This window comes from Armigeres subalbatus, chromosome 2, assembly GCF_024139115.2.
Source record: "Armigeres subalbatus isolate Guangzhou_Male chromosome 2, GZ_Asu_2, whole genome shotgun sequence".
Taxonomy (NCBI): domain Eukaryota; kingdom Metazoa; phylum Arthropoda; class Insecta; order Diptera; family Culicidae; genus Armigeres; species Armigeres subalbatus.
Genome location: NC_085140.1, coordinates 332,718,928 through 332,740,236, shown reverse-complemented (window position 1 = coordinate 332,740,236; position 21,309 = coordinate 332,718,928). Strand labels below are relative to the sequence as shown.

The following is a 21,309-nucleotide window of genomic DNA, read 5'->3' as shown; positions in this document are numbered from 1 at the left end:
CATTGATCGTGCCCGTTCCATAATCGTCCTATTCATCCGCTCTGCGACGCCGTTCTGTTGCGGCGTATACGGCACGGTTGGCTCCATGACGATTCCTGCTTCCTCACAGTAATTAATGAAATCGGAATTCATGTACTCACCGCCATTGTCGCTTCTCAGTCTGGCAATTCGACTGCCAAAATGTGCCGTCGCCATGGCAGCATACTTCCGGAAAGCATTGAAAACATCCTTCTTTGATTTTAACACATACACTGCCGTGAAATGTGTGAAGTCGTCGATAAAGCTGACGAAAATCTTCTGGCCATCCCAAGAGGCAGGTGTGAATGGACCGCAGACATCCGTGTGGATGAGCTCTAATGGACGAGATGAACGAACTTGAACTGCTTCTTCGAATGGTTGTCTTGCTTGTCTTCCTTTCATACATGGCTCGCAAACACCTGCATCCGGCTTCAGCTTTTCGATAACATCAATTCCTTCGACCATTCCAGTTTTGATGAGCTTCGCTAATCCCGCATTTCCGATGTGACCGTACCTGCGATGCCACAATGTTACCTTGCTTTCCTGATCAGCAACCATTGCAGATTCGATAACCGGGACTTCCACATTCAGCTCGTACAACCTGCCTTTCCTTTTTGCAGTGCACACCACTTCAGAACCACGTGTGATTCGTGCACCATCCTTGCTGAAAATAACTTCCATTCCACGTTCTGCTACTCGCTTGACGGAGAACAAATTAGCGTACAAGCCAGGTACGTACAAGACGTTGTACACCGTACAGGTTAACTTTTTGCCTTTTACGTTGGCAACCATCTTCATTTCACCGCCAATGCAACTGCTTAGTTACACTCCAGACTTGGCGACTTTGATAACTACAGGCGATTCCAGCGTGCGCACATTTTCCAAATAACTTTTGTCGCATACCATGTGCTCAGACGCACCGCTGTCTAGTACCCAACATAATTTTCCAGGGACCCGGTCACTTTCTACCGTCATGAAGGCCACATCACTTCCAGATTCTGCTACATGCGCTTTGCTTTTCTTCTTCTGCTTCTATGGTTTGGTTGTAAGACGTCCTTGCTTTAAATTTTCCGGACAATTTACTCGCTTGTGGCCAGGCTTTCCGCAAGCAGGGCACTTGAATACAAACTTGCCACTTTTGCTTACAAAAGCTGTACTTGATTCCAGCTTCTCCTCGTTGTGTTGTCGCTATGCGTCTTCACTCAGCAACCTTGATTGAACGAAGTCCATCGAGCATTGCTCCACCGGTAACGTTTCCAGAACTGTGATGAGCTGGTCGTAAGATTTCGGCATCGACTGTAGCAAGAAGAATACTACAACTGGTTTGTCGAATTTGATTTCCGCCGACTCTAGTTCGCGGATGGTCTTCTCGAACGCCAGTGCTCCTCCGTAGGTCGTTTCTCTTCGTGCTTCATTCCAGCAAGTTGCTTCAGAAGATAGAACACACCCTTTCCGTTCAAAAGTGCGTTGCAACGTGGTCCGAATTGCTTTCGGAGACGTTTTTCCACTTATGTACTCTAATTGAGAATCCGCAATCTTGTGTATTAGGATTGACTTGCACTTGGCATCTTATTGCTTCCGCTTGTCTTCCTTTTCCTTCTTAACCGCTGCCGTGTCCTCTGCAACTACCAGGATAAATCTTCTTCTTCCAGAGCCTTCTGGATACAATGGAGCAAACAAGGTACACGCGCTGCGTCCGTTCGTGCTCCATACTTGATTCACGTTTTAGAACCGAACCGAAAAAACGATAAACGCGGCCACGCTACTGACTCCACCGAAAAACTCAAACGACACGAGACAAATTTTCTTTCCAAACGTGTTATTTCCGGTTACTATAGTTACGTGGAGAGCCCATAACCTGATAAGAAACACGATGTTTAGTAGTTCACGGTTTATTAACGATAGACAAAGAGTGATGTAACATGGTTGGTATATATGCAAAATTCAAAATTCATGGCCTTCTGCCAGAGCATATTTCAATATGGTCTAAATAATCTAATATAATTTAACATATACGATATGCATTACTGGAACGGTTGAACTCCTGCTTCGTAATCAGCGTGCGATTCATGCAGTACTGTCGCAATGCTTTTGCCCTACTTCGCTTTAGCCGACGCAGACGACTGTTCGACCAGGGAGGTTTAAGAGCTGAGCAGAATGGATACGTTTGCGTGCGTTTTGACAGTTTTACCATGGGAAAACTGTCAAAACGTACGCAAACGTATCCATTCTGCTCAGCTTCGGACGACACAGGGACACGTGCTCCGCAATTATACGACAAATTTGGCGAGTGGAATAATTAACAACATCATCTACACAGCCGTCAAGCTCGATGGGTGACCACTGACCAGTCAATACATGAGATAGCATCAAAAATACTATAATCAGCTCGGCGGTAATCGTACATTTGGTGAACGTCAGGAGCATCGTCGAAAGTAAACAGGCCGGAAGGTTGACGACTATGTCCAGAGCGTAATGATCAGCATTCAGGGAGATGAGGGGTTCGATGACTTCGGAAACGGTGCAAGTAAATTTAGCTGAATCGTTGGCAAGGACGAGATCTAGAAACCAACTATGTATGTTAGGCACTCCATTGAGCCACTGAACGAAAAACCATCGAACAAGGAGCTACTGGTGGACAAAACAGATTAACTTGCATAAACCCATCTTCCTATGCAACCCATTCCAAGTTCGGTTGATTATAGTCTGCTAGTTGCAAGACGAAGTCATTGAAGTCCAGGTTGGAATTAATAGAGCTAAAAGAGTTCATGTGATCCCGAATGCAATTTATGTCGCTACGCCGATAAGAAAAACTCAGGAGAAAATTAAGCCCCAATTCCGCTAGAAAATATTTGATGTTACCTAGGTATGTTTTTTTTACTTGCCACACAAGACAATTTTGAACCATAATGATCCTTTTTAGATGTTACCAACGTATCGCAATTCATTTCACACCTTTAACCGATAATAATACTTACTAACGCCATTAACTATCCCGACGTATCAGGATTTAAAGGTAAAAGTTATTCTACGGAAATGCAATATACCAATCGGTTCAGTGCGCAAAGAATAATCTCCTAGAACCGATTACAATTATTCAACATCTCTCTTTACTAACCGCTTCAACAAACATCGAGAAAACAAAACATTCATTTTGATTACAATTCACATCGAAGGTTAACCCTTTCCAAGCACATTTAGCCACATTCGTATATCCATTCCTCTTTCACATATTCCAATGTCCGTTTTCCAATTTAATTCATTGCTTTCTTCTTTAGCCTCAATCATTTAACTTGCGGGGCGGGGCGACGGTTCTCGACTTTGCCGGCCAATCAGATTCCAATTTCTTCTTTACTCGCTCAACCTAGGTTTAAAGATACTGAAAATTAAAGGAACGACTCGTTTGTCCATTTTTTCTAGTCCATTTGCCGATTTTGACGTAGTCAATCAATAAGTTTGTACATTTTTACCTGCATTAATGTAACTTTGGGTAATTCGATCTAGAAAACATGTGATTTTCGGAAAATTTTGATTTTCTAACAAGAAGCCCGAAACCATTTACTATAATGGCGAAAATCTGTTTTGATGAGGGGAAAAATTTAGCAATTTTGAATGTTTGTACTTTCAATTTCCGATTGTTCCATGATTGAGGTTCAACATCTTTGTAATTACTTTGTCTAAGATTAGTGTGATTTGCGTTTTTTTTTGTGTTTTACTTTTTGTCAAAGATTTCACATTCATCGTATTCATTCAGTTAGGGAGTGGAAAGTGCTCTCGCTTGCTCATTCAAATTTCACATTTTCAATTTTTTTTACTGTTGACTGATTCAATTGAAGACAACATACCAAGGAGATAGTGTTTATCTCTATTTTGGAAAGCATCTGCTAAGTTTTTGTCTTCAGTATAAGTATGTTATATGCAGGTTAGCCCTGTTTGAAAAAAAGTATCTGGAACTCATCTGATCTGTTGATATTCAAATCACATTAGAATAGTCTCCTAATAGTAAGTTTTTTATACTAAGTAAAAATTTCGACCACTGAATTCCAGCTAGTTTTTTAGGTTTAAGATACATTTAAATTCAATGTATTGCAAAGTAGATTTAAAAGTAGAAAATAAAATAATGGATTAAGAGAAAACTGACCTTTTTCAAGACTAGATTAGATCCGTGAAAGCCAATGGTTGTAGTTTTTATTTCAAGATAACGAAACGTGAATTTGATATAGCTCAATAATAATAAAGATAGGAGGGCGGAGTTAGCCTTCATAAGGAACCTGCCCGCCCTCCAACAATGAAGCGTTTCGATCTCGTGTAAGTCACGGACGATAATAAATAGCAACTAATAGGATGTCACAGGATTTACACGATAGACAACAGAATAAATTAACGATTTAAAAATATAAATAGGTTTGCTTTTCTAAAACAAAATGGCATCACAATGCTTTGCTCTAGAATATCCTGGATAAAGGAGAAAGCGTGTGAACAATCTCAACTTTAAAATGGAATAACTTTAAGTATGTGCCCCTTTGGAAGTGGCACATCTCAAAACTGTATAAAATGAAGAATACCAGATAGGTAGGTACTTACTAGAGAATAAAAATAAAAATCACAAAATAGACCAAGCTTAAAATCAAGAACGCCGGGGAATGTTTTGCCTGTTTCTGACCTGCGTGAATCACCTACTCCCTCCGGGCTCGCTTAGAACGGGTATTAGTTTCGTTCTCCTGCTGTCCGCCCGATTGTGCTCCCGACTGGGAGCGCGACTTTTTACCACCTACCTGCACCTGGCTCTGAGCCGTGATCTGCAGCGAAATAGCATTAGTGTTCAGCTTTTCGGCCAGTAGAAGATCCTTGAGACCCTTCATTTTCTGACTGTACAGCGTTATTAGGGGCCTTTTGGGGCCCCCGTCCTCCGAATCCACCAGCTGGAGCGATTCCCTTTTCGGTTCTACCTTAACCTCCTTCTTAACGGTAGCCTCTTTCTTCTCACAGGATTTATCCTTCTTACCATTTCTGACGGAACCATTGTTCTGAACGCCCGATGCAGTCTCACTGTCCTCCGACGTGAACGGTTGGCCACCTCCCTGAAGCAGAAAGTCCGGATTCAAAAGCTTCTCACCGCACTTACCCACTAAAGCCTCAAGTGATTTGGGCAAACTGGTCTTCTCGTCCGGTTTTCCGTTTTCCACATTGACATCTGTTTTAATAATGACATTGTTGTTGTTATTCACGACTTGCCGGCCTCCGTTCTTGGTCACTGTTTTGTCCACCTCGCCTTCGTGTTGATTGCCGTTGGTGTGGAAATCGCGAGGAGACTCGTCACTGCACTTGATGATCACCTGTGATCGGATATCGTGGTCAAACTTGGCGATCGTTGCCACCAGTGGCTTGGCCCATCCGATGTGCAAAATCGGTGTCAAACTACCTTCCTCCCACATACAGATACCATCATAGAATCGGAGCAGGTTGGCGAAACAATGCGAATCTCGCAGGATACTTCGCGCTGAGTGACCCGAACTTTCCAGCTTCATCACTTGTGGGATCAGCTCGTTTGCAATGTCGAGAAATTCTTTATAGATTTCTTCGTCGTCTCGAGAGTAGTTGTACCTTGAACATATAGAACCAATTAAAATCAATATTCAATCAATTGCGCACAACTGAAAATATGGACTTACAATCTTATGACATCGCTGCTGTCGGCCCACGACGCAAAAGCCTCGCGATACTTGTTCCTCCGATAGTAGAATCCGCCCTGGTATGTGTACGGATAAACGTGATGGTTCTTGTAGTAAATCTGTGCCGATCGGACCGAATCATTGTACAGCTCCTCGCAGCTCTTCCTACCCGTGGTCGGTGAAACCTCCTCCAGTTCCCCCAAACACCCCAACGCCATCGGATATTTCTTCAGGTGCCCCATTTCGTACAACTGCCACAGTAGCTGCTGCTGCATTTCCGCCACTTCCAGACAAGCGCTCGTTGCCGTCAACGATGGGTTAATCGCCGACACTATCGCAGCCACCTCCATGAATCGATTGCATACCACCGGATTCCCGGCCACATACAACCATGTTTGCGATTCCACTCCAGCCGCTACCGACTGACCCCGCTTATCCTCCGCTCCCTTTCCATGCCAGGTCACCTCAATTGTCTCATCCCCCGTTTTGCCAAACACCACCCAAACATGATCCTCCGAAATGGCCAAATGCACATCCCGATATCCCAGCATCTGGCAGCCGGCCACCACCGCAAACGCCACTCCAAAGCAATCCAACTTGCTTCCACACAAATAACTATACAAGCTCTGCAGGTGTGCCCGATCCTTGTACGAACTCCGCAGCAGCGAGTTCCAAATAATGTCCGACACCTTTTTGATAATCTCTCGACTCGCAAACTTCGAATCCATCGTATTCTTCACCAACAATTTCTCGATCGGTGCCAGTACGTTCTTAAATTTCTTATACAGGCCTTCCACCGCGTCATACCGGATCACCGGGAAGTTGCTGATCACCTCGATGTGCGGCTGCTGATTTCCTCCTCCGGGACCACCGTGCTGCGCCGGTGCCGGTCCGGACGATTCCAGCACCTTCGTTGTCAGTGAGTGCTCTATCAGTCCGGTCACGATCGAGAGCAGTGTCAAGTCCGGTTCCTCTACCCGGTTGGTCAGCTGTTGCCGGAACAGCCGGAGCACATCCGGGATGGTTCGCAGCGGGAACAGCTTGATTACATCGTCACAAAACTCCGGCATAGTGGAGCGTTTTTTCCTGGTGCGGGTCGAACCCTGCAGTGATTCCGACGGCCGATACGTTCTGGATCCACGCGTTTGCCGATGCGATTGTGCAATTTTTCGGCGAAAATTTCACAATTTTGCCACTTTTTCACTTACGTCGCCGCAAAATTTTCTTCATTTGACGTTTCTAGTGATTCACCTTTTTGTTTTCTTTTTCCACGCATCGGCTTTTGTGCGCTTTGTTGTTTGCTTTTTTGCGCATTTTTGCAAACGATAAAAAATTACAGGGGTGGCACAAAACATGTCGGGCAGCTTTCTATTTTTAGACTTTTTAGACTGGTCGCAATCTGAGAATCTCATCTCAGGTCGCAATGCAAGATCCCGAATAGAATGGTATTATACGATTATGTTTCTAGCTATCGTTTTTTGAGTATTGAAAATTAAAGTAGAATTGTTAATGGAATCATTTGAAATACCGTACGTTAATCATACCATGTATGATATTTAGGATAGGCTTTATGATAATCTGATTTTGGATGATACATTGAATGGGTTGTTAAGTATCGTTACCATTCAAAAACATCAACTTTTTCATATATTTTTGCGAAGACATTTTACCATGAATCATTAGTTTATCTTCATTTTTTGTTTCTAGTGATTATTCGAGTTATGATTATATTCAACAAAAACTTTATCGGCAATCGTTTGATTTTTCTTAACGATTCTGCTTTTGATTTGAATTAAACGCTGTACGATAATCGTTCAAATTGTATGATTATTGCATTATAATAATGCTGTCCAATGAGCAGCTCGAAGTAGCTCGAAGTTGTTCCCGTCCTGCTCGTTCTTTTTTGTCAACAAATGGGCATGAGCAGGACAGGGAGAAACTTCGAGCTATTTCAAGCTCTCATTGGACAGCACTAATATTGCGCACTTCCCACCTCGTTGGACTCCGCACTTCATAAGTGCGGGATAATCATAAGTGCGAGATGTCAAATTCCTTTGTTCTCCCGGTTGGCGGGCTGATGAATCGGGTGAATCGGGTTGGCGCCAACGAATTTTGTTTATGTTTTCGAATGAACACGTGAGCTCAACAGGGTTGCCGGAATAATTTTTTCGACGAACTTTAGAAAAATAATAATGGGTTGTACTGAAATATAATCTTTTCGTTACTTTTAAGCAAGTTTTATTCTGATTTATTTGCTGCACCACATACTATACGGTGATTGCAGTAGTGGTTCAACAGACTATTTGACCAAGTTTTATGCATTTAGATGAAACTTGGAATAATAATCAATTATGTAAAACATTTGACATCACTGCTCAAAGTGCGATCTAAAATATTCTCAAAAATCCATTGAGAGCTGGAATTGGCAATATTATGTGAAATAATATTATACATATAAAGATTGTGGCTTCGGTTCCCTTTGTTCTGCTGTCCGAAACATCTGTCAAATCGTATGTATTTATCCTTCATTGACATTTAGATCCCCTATCCTCGCCAGCAAAAGATGTTCCGGACAGTGACGACAGCGACAATCTTTATCTAGTAAGAGCATCATTATCGGTCGCGAGCATTTTAATCACCCGCGCAGCGCTTTCATTTTAGTTTCGTCACTCGTTTCCGTATTGGTCACTATTTTCGGCTCTCAATTTGGTTGCTGTATTCCGTACCGGTGACGTTTGACAGTTCATCAAATAGCAGCGCTCTTATTGCGCTACCAAATTTGATCACATGTCAGTCGCGCTACTGTTATAGCAGCGCGTTTAGTATCGACCGGTAAAGTATCAAGTAGTGATACTGCGCTGCCAAACGGCTTAAATTTACCACCGGTAATCTTGCTCTAAAACTAAAATATGTTTTGTGTGGGGTCTCCAATTTTAGATTCGAATTTGACTTCTTCCGGTGACGTTGTCCAGCGTCAAAAACTGCTCGAAATTTGCTTGAAAATAAAAGCAGCCCTACAATAAGCGATCAATTGTTTGACAAGAAAACGATAATAATTATGTTTTGTTTGCAAAAGTTGACCTTGGACTTGATTTGCTGTGGCGGCTGAACCAAACAAAAACAACGCTCGCTTGTAACCAATCAATGAACCTTTATCAACCTATGTTTTACTCACAATCGGATTTTTCAGTACGTGCGGTAAATTTAATTCATGAATGGAGCTAGTTCAGAAAAATATAATCGACTGCAATCAAGGGGCAGTCCGTGCCATACGATACAATGGTAGGTAACGCCTCATCATCTGCAAAGCTTCCGTCTGTGATGGATTAATTTTGGTTTTTCAGTTGATGGATCCTACTGCCTGACCTGTGGCTCGGATAAGAAGATTAAACTGTGGAACCCCTTCTCCGGATTGCTGCTCAAAACCTACGGAGGCCATGCGGGAGAGGTAATGGATGCCGCTGGAAGCTGCGATAGCGGTTTCATTATATCCGTCTCGGCTGACAAAAGTGTCATCTATTGGGACGTTACAACGGGTTTACCAGTGCGGCGGTTGCGAGGCCACGCCGGTACGGTAAAATGTGTAAAATTCAACGAAGACTCCTCGGTGGCCGTGTCCGGGTCCACCGACAACACGGTCATGTGTTGGGATGTGCGGACACGCAAGCTAGATCCAATCCAGATTATGCGAGAAGCAAAGGATTGTGTGACCTCGCTGGTCGTCACGGAGCATAAAATTGTGGCGAGTTCGCTGGACGGATCTATTCGGCAGTACGACCTCAGAGCCGGAGAGTTAACCTGCGACACGATTGGAGTGCCCATAACGCATGTGGTGCAAACTAGCGACGGCCAGTGCTTGCTCGCTGCATGTCTGGATAGTACGATCCGGTTGATCGATACCGATAGCGGAGAGCTGCTGTCAGAGTACAAAGGTCACCGCACGGAAGACTATCACATCGAGTGTGGAGTCATCAAAAGCGATTCGCAAATTATTTCCGGTTCGGCGGAAGGTTGTGCCGTTATATGGGATCTACTGGAAGGCAGCGAAGTTCGCCGCATGCAGATGGGCTCAGGGGGTGTGATTCACTCGTTGGCACCGCATCCAACAGGGAATGACATCATGTTCGCCAGACGGAGGCAGGTTGAGTTGTGGGGACTGCCGTCTGATGAGGGAGAAGATGAAGTTTTACTCATTAAAATTAATTCTAACTTCTTTGTTTGATTTGAATGCCTATTCAAACTAGGTATAAGCTTCATCATTAAAGTGCATCTTGATGCAAGTTCACACATCTTTTTGCCTTTTTCGGCTTTCATAGATTTGTGAGATAGGGGGAATGACAGCTTTGTTCTATTATTGTCAGGGGGTTTTCTATAACTAATTATGCTCAAATTTGGCCTAAACATTCTTTGCATATCAAAGAATATTGAGGCCAAGTTTCATAATATTTGGTCAACAAAAACCCCCTGATAATAGAACAAAACCTGCCAAAGCCGTCATTTCTCCTATAAAGGAGGCACCCACCACAAATAGCACGTGCTATCGGTACTATCGAAGCGTTCATTGCCACAATCAACGTGCATGGCGGCTAAATTTTTAAAAACTTTTTTTCCAGGAAGTAGGTTAATTTGTGGCGACTATCTGGCGCTTATTTTTGAATGCGACTAAAAATAAGCGGGAGGAGTAGATTTTTCTATGCACGATACAAATAAGGCTTACTAGACTGGGTCGAGAATTTCTGTATGTGACAGGTCAAGAATAGGTATCAAGACGGTAATATTTTCTTTACTATGCTTATTTATTTATATCATCATCGCTCATGAAACAGGATCTCACCGATCTCACGTCTCACCAATTCTCACTTCATTTTGCTTCTCAGCTAAGCCCGAAGCACATCGAGTTAAGCCTCATCTATAATGGTGCGACAGTTTCAACGTGCTTGCTTATTTATTGCGAATTAGAATTTCTCTTGTAAAAAATGTAGTCGTAGTCAGATATGGCCAATTTTCAATAGGAAACAATAAACAATGGGACAGGATTCCCCGTCGAATTCAAAAATCGGTTGGATGTCTGGTGTGAGTGTCCGATGTGCGCGTGTTGTTCGTATCGTGTGCCCACGTTTTCGCACAATGCGTGACCACATGTGGTCTGGACACCACCCCGGACAACCTAGTCCGGAGGATGTGTAAAGATGAAGTTGGCTGAAACGTCGTTTTATCTGCTATCGTCCAAATCGTCTCAGAGCTTCACAGAAGGTGGCGCGTGGACTCGAGGAATGGCTAGTTCAGGCGCAAATAAGAGGTGGAACAAGGGTATGTACAATCGTTTCTATACCGTCGGCTTCGATTTGCGGGAAGTGATTCGCTGATGAGTCCTCGACAAACTGTCATACGGAAGAGCTATCGAAAGGAGATGCGCAATGAGGCCCCAGGTTTCAAAGTGCTCGCTACGGAAGCAACGCACAACAATAACTGTCATTTTTAGTTTCACGCATGCTGCGACGCAGCAAAGCTAAGTCAACAAAAATGACAGTTATGCGCCGCCTCCGTATCGAGAGGTGTGCCCCCGAAAACGCGAGCACTTTGAAACTTGGATTCCGTCAGGAGTGACCACGGTACACACGTACACACACAAGGGGGAGAGGGTCCAAGTTTTGTGACAGGAGAGGGTTCGTCTTATGTGTCGTCCATCCTTAAGAAAAATCCTAAGAGAATTTTAGGAATAATTCATTTTAAAAACATTTTAAAACTGTTTTAGAAAGGACATAACTCAATAATTTATATAAAAAACCCAAATTTATCCACCGGCAGGGACGGGAACGGTTGACATTTCTTTCTATCATTCATTCTGCCACTCAGTCGAAGATAAACAAAACCACGGCAGCCGCCGCAGCAGCCACGACCAAGCAGACGACAGTCAGCACATGATTTAATTATTTTCTCTTCCCACAATTAATGTTTCTGTACGCTCATTTCGAGATGTATGACCGTTTTTGGTAGTAAATGATTATTTCATTACAACTTGCTCATTTTAGAGACTAGAACTAATTAATTAGTACCAACGGCTAGCATTCTTTCTAAGCTTTGCACCACAGGCAATAAAACCTGATTTTGTTCTGTTTGCGCTGCGCACGAGCCGAAACAAGAAATCTCATGCAAATGCTGACCGCACCGGCGGCACGACTCTCACGCAGCAGTAAACAAACAGTTTGCCTTATCGGCAAAAAAATGTCACAATGAGGCTCACATTTTTTTTGGAAAACTGTTTCGGTTTGTGCAGTGGTGCATGAAATTTGACCGGATAAAATGTAAACATTCGCATAATCACAGTGTTTTACTGTACATTTCCCAACACTGTCCACCGGTGGTGATGATGCCTTTCTCGATTCAATATGTTGAATTCGAATTAATGTTGTAAATGCAGTGCTTATTGCCTACATTTCGGCGGTAAAAAGATTTGGTGCAATTCTAGTACGTTGCTTAAAAATTACTTACCGTGGGTTGCGCCACGGCTAAAATGATTAATGATTCACAACCCCGTGGCAAGACATGCTTTTCAGCGTAGCGAACATCTTCATGAATATGCCCAGCATACATTTTGAAAAGTACTTCTCCCCTCTTCTCCCGAATCGTGCGTTTACAAGCAACTACATTTTATTATGCATCTCGAGATAAAATAGAATACTGCGGTTTCCTGCTGATTGCTTCTCAGGTAATCGCAACGGTCACTATACACAACAGAGTCAATGAAAATCACACCCACGGTATGCACTTGCCATGATAAACACTCTCCATGTACTCAGTGACTCCAGTTGCCTCTCACTAAAAAAAATCGAACACTGCTGTCATTTCGCGAAAAGCACGTGGTTTTGTTTTGAGCGGGAAAATTCTGCCTATCTTTTAACACGGCGGCTATCTTGACGTTTACCTTCGCAGTCGAGCCTGCGAGTGTAAGACCGCCGCAGCATTCTAGAAAAAGATAAGCGCGACAATATCCAAACTATTGTTGGCTACATATTTTCAAATTATTTAAAAATAATACCAGCTATTATGGGCATGTAAATATAATCCTAAAACATCTTTCTGCACACCATTTATTTCATTTCAATTTCACTATTGAATGTTGTTCGAATTGCATCCCCGGGCCATTTCAACTGTGATGCTCATCACAGTATAAACAATAATAATATCTTTTGTTTGATTCGGAGCGGGAGAACAAGTTACGAAATATGATTTCGTGTAGCGTTTGATTTCACCTATCGATTCACTCCAATTCGTTAGTTTATTATATTTTATCATCAAATAACATAATTCCCATGGTCAAAGATGGAAATCTTGCAAATTATTTTGAAAACAATTTTCAGATTTAACCAAAACAAATAGTAAACAAAACACATAATGTTTTTTCGTACAATAACAACGGACGGTAATGAGCTACCGTCCGTGGACATGGTGGCTATTGTCAAACCCCTTGTGGTAGTATAGGACGCCAGGGGTGATGATTCAATGTGCATTTGTGTTTTTGTTGATTAAAAAATAAAAATATAATCCAAACTGCTTGATTTATTAAAAAACAAAAACAATAGTGTCCAACTAGGAAATTTGCTCCGTCGAATGAAACCAGTTGCACTCGAATCTGTCAAGCCCTTCTATATGAAACGCGTTTAACAAAAAAAAATATTTATAGGCTACACACATACACACTTTTGGAGTGAAATTATAGCCTTCTGGTACAACTTTGTTGTACGAGAAAGGCAAAATAGTGTTCGAAAAAGAAAAACCAAAATAATCACCAAAATAAAAATGACACATATACGAACAGAGGGTGGGAGCAAGTCAATGATTTGTGACAGGAGGTGGACAAGGGTATAATTCGCTTTGACGCAGCCGCGCTGTTGCCATCTAGCGGCGACGGACGTGTGCGTGAAATCACTGTTTTTCAACATGGTGAAGTGCTTTTAAAATGTTATTAACAGTGATATGTTGAAAACTTTTAAATACGTACGGTTAGAATTTTGAAAAACTACATGTTAGGCTCCTTACCCGAATAAAAAAGTCCAATAGACTTACAATAGAAATCATTGTAACAATACGATAAATTTAATTGTTATTACAATAAACTCTATTGTTTCTTACAATAGGATAACAATTAAGAATATTGTTTTCCACCATAAATCCTATTGTAAATGGCAGTTTTACAATAGAAAATAGGGGTTGTTAGTTACCGTAACAATAAAAAAATTGTTTATTTCTCGAATAAAATGTTTTCCATTACAATAGAATTTATTGTAATTCTATTGTCAACATTTTTCTGTCAATAGATTTTATTGTACGTTCATTGGAACAACAATAAGGCAATTTAATTGGTACAATAGAAGAACAATAGAATTGAATGTTCATCAATGAAATGTATTGCAATTTTATGATATTTTAATGTTATTCTATTGTACTTTCTATTCGGGTATATCTACACATGTTTTTTTAATCGAAATAATTCAATCTTTCGTGTTTCCTATATAAAAGTAAATTAAATTTCTAACCCAAAAAAGGGAACAATTTTAGGCAAAAATGTGTTTTAACGCTTTAATAAGCATTTTAAAATTGACGTCCTATATCCCTTGCTGGGTGAAAAAAAAAAGCATCAGCCGGCCTCCATTTTGTTTTCTCGCTTTCGTCAGGGCCAATATGACCCCATAGAAAATTGACCTGTCTAAACCGGGTGCGAATCGGCCGATTGTTGCATCGTCGCTTATGGGAATTTAACACAGGCATTGGCCGATTAATCACTATATTCAGTCGGTAGTCCCGATTTTTACCGATCAAATCGGTTGATTCGTCATTCGTTTAAATTGGTCTGCATGAAATTCCACTATTAAACAAGCTATTTCGTCGGAAAGATATTTGACCCATGCCTGTGTAAAAATCTCATAAGCGTAGGTTGGAACAATCGGCCGATTTCTCCCGACGAAATCGGTCGATTCCAGCTGTCAAATTTTCTACGGGGGAAATGCCGAAAAATGATGGAAGTATTTTTTGAACGATCCCAAACCGCAAAGATGCATGCATCATCATCATCATCGTCAGCGAGTCAGCCATCAACAAACAACATCAGTCACTGTCATCCAGCCAGTTTTCCAAAAAGAAGCAACAACTTTGGTGAAGTGGTTTTTCGTGGTGCAGAAAATTTTCCCGAAAATCGGGGTTTTTTGTGCAAATTGTTGGATTTTTGTACAAATTTGTTCGATCCACAAGTAAGAAAGGAAACTTTTATAATTTGACTGAAAAGTCTGCGCTTTTCGGTGTAAAAATCGAAAAGCATTCTCTCTGGTACGTTCCGGAAGAATGAGTTGCTGCTGCCATTGATGGCGAAGAAGAATCAACAAGAAAACAAGATTATAGAAAGAAATTTTGAGTGCGCGTATCCTCGCATAAAAAAGTGCATTGAACTAATCTAAAGTTACCGTAAAACGGAATTGTATTGCTTGTAACAGGAAGGTTCGTTGCTTGTAGTTTATGAGAATCTCTTAAATTTTGGACTCATCTCACTAATTACAAAGTGATCGGCTACCAGAGTTTGGCATTGGGAAAGTGTTCAGATCATCATCGGAATAAAGCACATCCCGTAAGCTAATTATTCGAAGATTGAATATCGTCAAAAAGGTAGGACCGTATTTATTTTTCTATCTAATACATGTCATTTTGCCAATCCATAAAGAATTTCTATTTTTGCCTTCATATAAAAAAGATTATTAAATAAGGATTTTTTTTATAGAAAACTTGTATCATAAATTCATATATACCTCTCGGTTCAGAGTTAACTTTTAATATTATACAGTATTATACTAGTCGACCCGGCAAACGTTGTCCTGCATAGGCGAAAATGCGCGTTCTGTTCTACTCATGCAAAATGCCCATACGAATCTCAAATATAGTTTTTCACGATTTACTCAATCTAACCGTGATTTTCGCATAAGGAAATATCATATAAACTTGTCGGAGAGGATAACAAACATATCTCCTGAAGGAATAAAGAAAATCCGTCCAGCTGTTTTCGAGTTATGCGGGTACGAACACAGACCATTTGATTTTTATTATATAGAAGATAGATTATGCTATAATATGTTGATTGATTTCTCATCAGGATCGTACAGTAAAACCAGAATTTTTTCAATGCTCAGTAACATGATGTCCCGCCAATCGTCCCACGCAGTCAAATACCCTTTTTGGACTTTTATGACGCCCTTCATCCAGTCGGCCGTAAAAGTCGCGGTTTTCCGAATATTACAGAATATTTGATGCATCATTTGTATGGATAAAATGGGGTCAGCTTTGACCATCTTGGTTGCTTCAATCTCCTGCAATGGTGGAGCTTCGGAGGCGACGTTTAACTTTCTTGTATTGAGCCGAATACCGTTGACGGTACTCGTACTTGGCTCTTCTGAATCTTATCCGATCTATCGTGGCCTTTGCTTCTCGATGAAATCAAATGGTTTTCGGATGGTCCACCATGTTAAACCGGAATAAAATACAAAATTACGGAACAAACTAAAACATGCGATCTTATAGACGAATCCAAGTAAAAATAAGAAGAAGACACACGACGGGTTTTAACTTTGACAGATCCTACAGCGCAGCATAGGAAGATCATTTTAAAATGCTTATAATAAATTCTAGAGAAATTTTAATTAAAATCTGATTGATGTATGAAAAAGTTCCGAAGTTTATGATGGATACATTTTTGAAAAATATACAAACAAAATGAGATAAGCTTCTAAATAAGTACTTTAGAACTTTTTCCGTATCGTACATCAATCAGATTTTAATTACAATTTGTCTAGAATTTATTACAAGCATTTTAAAATGATCTTCCTATGCTGCGCTGTAGGATCTGTCAAAGTTAACACCGTCGTGTGTCTTCTTCTTAATTTTATTACGGAGAAAAAGAAAAATTTGGATTGATCCGCGGAAATAACGCGCAGTCAGCTATCTCCGCATAGAGGAAATGTTACATAGTAAGCATTGAATAATTCATGTTTTTGCTTGTTGACAGTAAGCTGTGTTTTGCATTTATTATTAGATTGTACCTTTTCGTATAGTCTATAAATTATTAACTTAAATTGATAAATTTCTAAACGCAATAAAATCATTATTTGGATTGTCCGGTATGGGCCAAGTTAATCTTGCTATTCAATGCGAAAGTTATCCATTATTGCTTGGGACCTCCAGTGCCTATTGATGCAGTGAAGATGCTCATAATATCATCGGATAACGAATGCGTATGAAACATTGTAAGAACTGGGTGGGTTTAATAGTTCATAATCATAAATAACGCTAATATCGTTTTGAATATTCGATATGCTTCTATACATTTTTATTATCAACTTCCAATAAGATTAACACCGCCCAACGCTTTTCGATGTGGATAAAATAGAGTACAGACTTCAGGGCAACAAATGGGCAAGTGAGCCCATCAAGATATTTGAAAAAGTGTTTTATGGAAAATAAAACGAACATGTTTAAACTTATATTTTCAATATTTTTAACAAAAAATGTGTCCACTTCGTAAAAGATTCTGAACACTGGCTGTCGACGTTTTGTGACTACATGATTTGCAATTTTTTGGGGAACATACCGAAATGTCAATTTCGTGGAGATATGCAATAGGGCGTCAACATTTTCCCTTTCAAAACCCCTCGCTCTTCAAACAATTTCTGTCCTTCCATTTTTTGTAAACCGCAGCTAAAATAACAAAGATTTTTTTCTGTATCTGAGCATCAGGAAAATCTGCCGTACGGATATCGGTGAATGAAAATGAGATATATAAGAAACTTCAGCACTAGCTTCAGAGCTTTTCAATTCAAATAGAATTCATACTGATGTTATTATTTAAATTCGCCATAAAATACCTTTCAATGACAGAATATTTTGGACACACAAGCATGTGATATCATGGACGACTATGATGATTTGGGTGGGAGATTTACTGGTGAGCGCGCTAGAATTTCCCTGGAATCCAAATTTTTCTTGCAATGCGTAATACTTGGATTCGTCTATTATTTCAAGGGTCTCTGATCACTACAGAAAACAACATAACATGAACTGTCAACTGTTGCAGATATAGTATTTTGTCAGGAAGTATCTTTCCGAAACTTTTCGTTTATTCAGTCACACTTTGCGATCGTCAACATAGGGAGCAGTCAAGGAACAGCAGTATTAATAAGAAGAGGATTAAATTACAGTGATGTAACCTGTGACCCTAGTGGTAGGATAATTTCTGTAAAAATCAACAATATCAATTACATAAATGTGTATGGGCAAGCTGGCTATCAGTATAAAAAGGAGAGGGACAAGCTTTATTCAGAAGAAATTGCAATCCATTTCAATAAGTCGGACGTTAAATATCACATAGTCGGTGGCGACTTCAACTGCATCTTAGATGCAAATGACTCTAAGGGAACCTCAAAAAATTACTGTTATAGTTTGAAAACATTAGTAACAAAGTTAGATTTAAAAGATGTAGAAAGAACAATTAAAGGACAGTCTGCTCAATTTTCATTTTTCAGAGGATCTTCTGCCTCTCGAATTGATAGGTTTTATGCGTCTACAAAATTATTAGATTCTGTCCTTTCATTTGAAACAACTAGCGTACCATTCTCAGATCACAGAGCAATTTCGATGAAAATTAACATAGATAAGGATCACTTAGGTAAGCATTATGGTAAAGGTTATTGGAAAATCAATACAGCCTTCATAAACGACGATATCATTGAAAATGAGTTCTGCTTTGAATATGAAGAATTGCAGCATAGACTAGCTTACGGAAACAACTTTTACCATTGGTGGACAAATCACTTTAAATCAAAAGTTAGATAGTTTTATAAAAGAAAAAAGTATTAATTTTAATCGTGACATAGCTGTCAGGAAATCTGAATTTTATAGGACATTGATAGAACTGTCAAATCAACAGAATGAGAATAAAGACGTAAGCATTGAAATGAATTTTACTAAAGCTCTAATATTCAAAATTGAAAACGAAAAAATGAAGCACATGGAAGTGAAGCTATCTGCTAATAGTGTCTTGAATGAAGAAAAAGTAAACATCTATCAAATCATAGCTCGTCATAAAAGTTCAAAAAGCAAAACGATAACGGAAATGTATGATGGTAAGATGACCATTAGTGGTACAAATGATTTAAAAATGTATATTTTCCAACAATTTTAAAAAATATCGCCAAGCAAAACATTGATGAAGATCATTGTGAGTCTCTTGAGTACATAACTAAGAAGCTAGGAGAACCAGATTCCAATAGTTTGATACAGGATATTCACGAAGATGAGCTAAAACAAGTTGTTCTAAGCTGTAGGAAGAAAAAAACGTGGCCTGATGGCATAAACTATGAATTCTATGTGAAACATTTTGATTTGCTAAAAACTGACATGCTGAAACTTTTCAATGAATTATTGCATGGCGATGTTATTCCCCCTTCTGGATTTTGCGAAGGGTATATAACATTGATTCCAAAATCGGGTTGTTCTAAAAACATCTCAGGCTATCGACCTATTAGCCTTTTGAACTGCGATTACAAAATTTTCACTAAAATTATTGCCAATCGCATTCAAAAGGTTTTAGGAAAAGTGATAGAGCAAGGACAAACATCATGCGTCGCCAGCAAGTCTTGTATTGAAAGTCTTGATAAGTTGAGAACTATAGTAGCTAAAGGAAATGGGTCGAAAAGATTCAAGACAGCAATTTTTAGTTTAAATATGGAAAAAGCATTTGATAATGTAAATCACAACAGACTATGGCAAGTGTTAGAAGCGTACAATATCCCATCAGTTAGTGAATTGCATAAAAAATTTATATCGAAATGCTTCGTCGAGGGTATTATTCAATGGACATCTAACAAACAGCTTCAAGGTTGAAAAATCAGTTAGACAAGGCTGTCCCTTATCTATGCTATTATTTGTTTTATATCTAGAACCGTTCATTAGACAAGTCTATCACAGTCAATAACTGGAATTCTTATTGACAGTGAATTCATTGAAATAATTGCATACGCAGATGATGTTACGATTATTATAAGAACAGATTTAGAATTCGATACAGTCTTAAAAATAGCAGATGAATATGGAACAACGTTCGGTATCAAATTGAATCTAAAAAAATCGAGATTTCTAAGAATTAATAATATTATGATAGGACCACAGAAAATTAAAGAGGAAAGGCAGTTAAAAATATTAGGCGTTATATTCGAACAAAATTGGAAGGAAATGACAGATAATAATTACAGAACTTTGATAACCCGATGCAAATGTGCTTTGGGATCGATAGGGATTAGAAATCTAAATATTATTCAGAAAGTTTGGATTATCAATACCTTTATATTAAGTAAACTCTGGTATGTAGGACAAATTTTAGCACTGGACTGAATCCATATAGAAGAATTAAAAAACTAGTTATTCGTTACTTCTGGGGTTCTCAGATTTTTAAAGTAGATGCAAGACAACTTTTCTTACCCTTCGAGAAAGGTGGTTTAACATTGGTAAATGTAGAGGAAAAGTTAAAAGCCTTGTTTATAAAACAAATTTTGTACGGATCAAACTCGACGTTAAAAGAAACTATGCATTTTATGCTGAATTGTCCATACACACTTAACTCATTATACCGTATTCGGTAAATTTTACCGAAATCTCAACCGCTGAACTGTTCGGTAAATTAATTTACAGATTTTTTGTAATTTTTTCCATTGCTCAACTGTCAAAATCACCGAAAATCAGTAAAATGATTTACCGAACAGTTCAGCGGTTGAGATTTCGGTAAAATTTTACCGAAGTCGGCGATTTATTTTAAGTGTGTACACACATAAACTGTCCCGGAATACCAACGAATGGATTAACATCGCTATGCAATACAAATCCATCGATTATTTGAATACGGTTGCTTTGATATACGATTCATTGTTAGTCAAGGACCAATATGTTCCAAAAATTGAATTGAAATTTCCAAACTACGATTGGCTTACCGTTTGGGAAAATTTTAGCAAGAACTTCCTTAGCTCAGACGCAAAATCAATGTTATATCTAATCTTAAATGATATTTATGCTAACAAAGAAAAACTTAGCAAACATAAAGTCAGGGGTCGAACGGAAAATATTTGCGACATATGTAACAAAATCGATACGAATCTGCATAGGATCAAAGAATGTTCATATTCTAAAGGACTATGGAATTGGATTGAACAAATAATTAAAAGCCAGATGAAAATTAATATGACCTGTGCTACTCAAATTATAGGGACTCACATAGCGAATAACAGAAAAGACATGAAAAAAGTCTTATGGCTGGTAACGGAAACAATATTGTACAATATGAAATATTATAAAAATCCATCAATATTCGTGTTCAAGAACATGCTTAGGAACAGGAGATGGAACCAGAGAAACTATTTTAGGCACACATTTGGAAAATATGTATTTGTATTCTAATCTTGATTTATATGTATTATAACGATTTTTCAAGCGACAAACAAAAAAAAAAAAAAACTGGTTATAATCTGGGACAGGACTTGCAAAGAGGAAAAAATGTAACTTCAGCTGCTGCCAGTCAACTGCTGTCACGAAC

General features: G+C 39.4%; 3 protein-coding genes across 4 annotated transcripts in view; 2 read left to right on the top strand and 1 right to left on the bottom strand.

Moving 5' to 3' along the window:
• Positions 1-4,160: 4,160 nt before the first annotated feature.
• Positions 4,161-6,983, bottom strand: LOC134216941 (menin). Its single transcript, XM_062695702.1, has 2 exons — positions 5,691-6,983; positions 4,161-5,622 (listed from the first exon to the last, which is right to left on the bottom strand). The coding sequence occupies exons 1-2, from the start codon at positions 6,758-6,760 to the stop codon at positions 4,695-4,697; spliced, it is 1,998 nt and encodes a 665-aa protein (XP_062551686.1). The 5' UTR covers positions 6,761-6,983; the 3' UTR covers positions 4,161-4,694.
• Positions 6,984-8,780: 1,797 nt separating this feature from the next.
• LOC134216940 (WD repeat domain-containing protein 83) lies at positions 8,781-9,927 on the top strand. Its single transcript, XM_062695701.1, has 3 exons — positions 8,781-8,823; positions 8,881-8,972; positions 9,035-9,927. Exons 2-3 carry the CDS (start codon positions 8,906-8,908, stop codon positions 9,910-9,912), a joined length of 945 nt encoding a protein of 314 aa, XP_062551685.1. The 5' UTR covers positions 8,781-8,823; positions 8,881-8,905; the 3' UTR covers positions 9,913-9,927.
• A 4,873-nt stretch (positions 9,928-14,800) lies between these two features.
• Positions 14,801-21,309, top strand: part of LOC134212770 (protein Star) — a 150,361-nt gene continuing 143,852 nt past the window's right edge. The window contains exons 1-2 of one of the 2 annotated variants that reach the window (XM_062690917.1): positions 14,826-14,938; positions 15,179-15,347. The gene's annotated coding sequence lies outside the window, so the exon portion shown is untranslated. Of the gene's footprint in view, positions 15,348-21,309 lie in introns of both variants that reach the window. The other variant, XM_062690916.1, reaches the window with a different exon arrangement.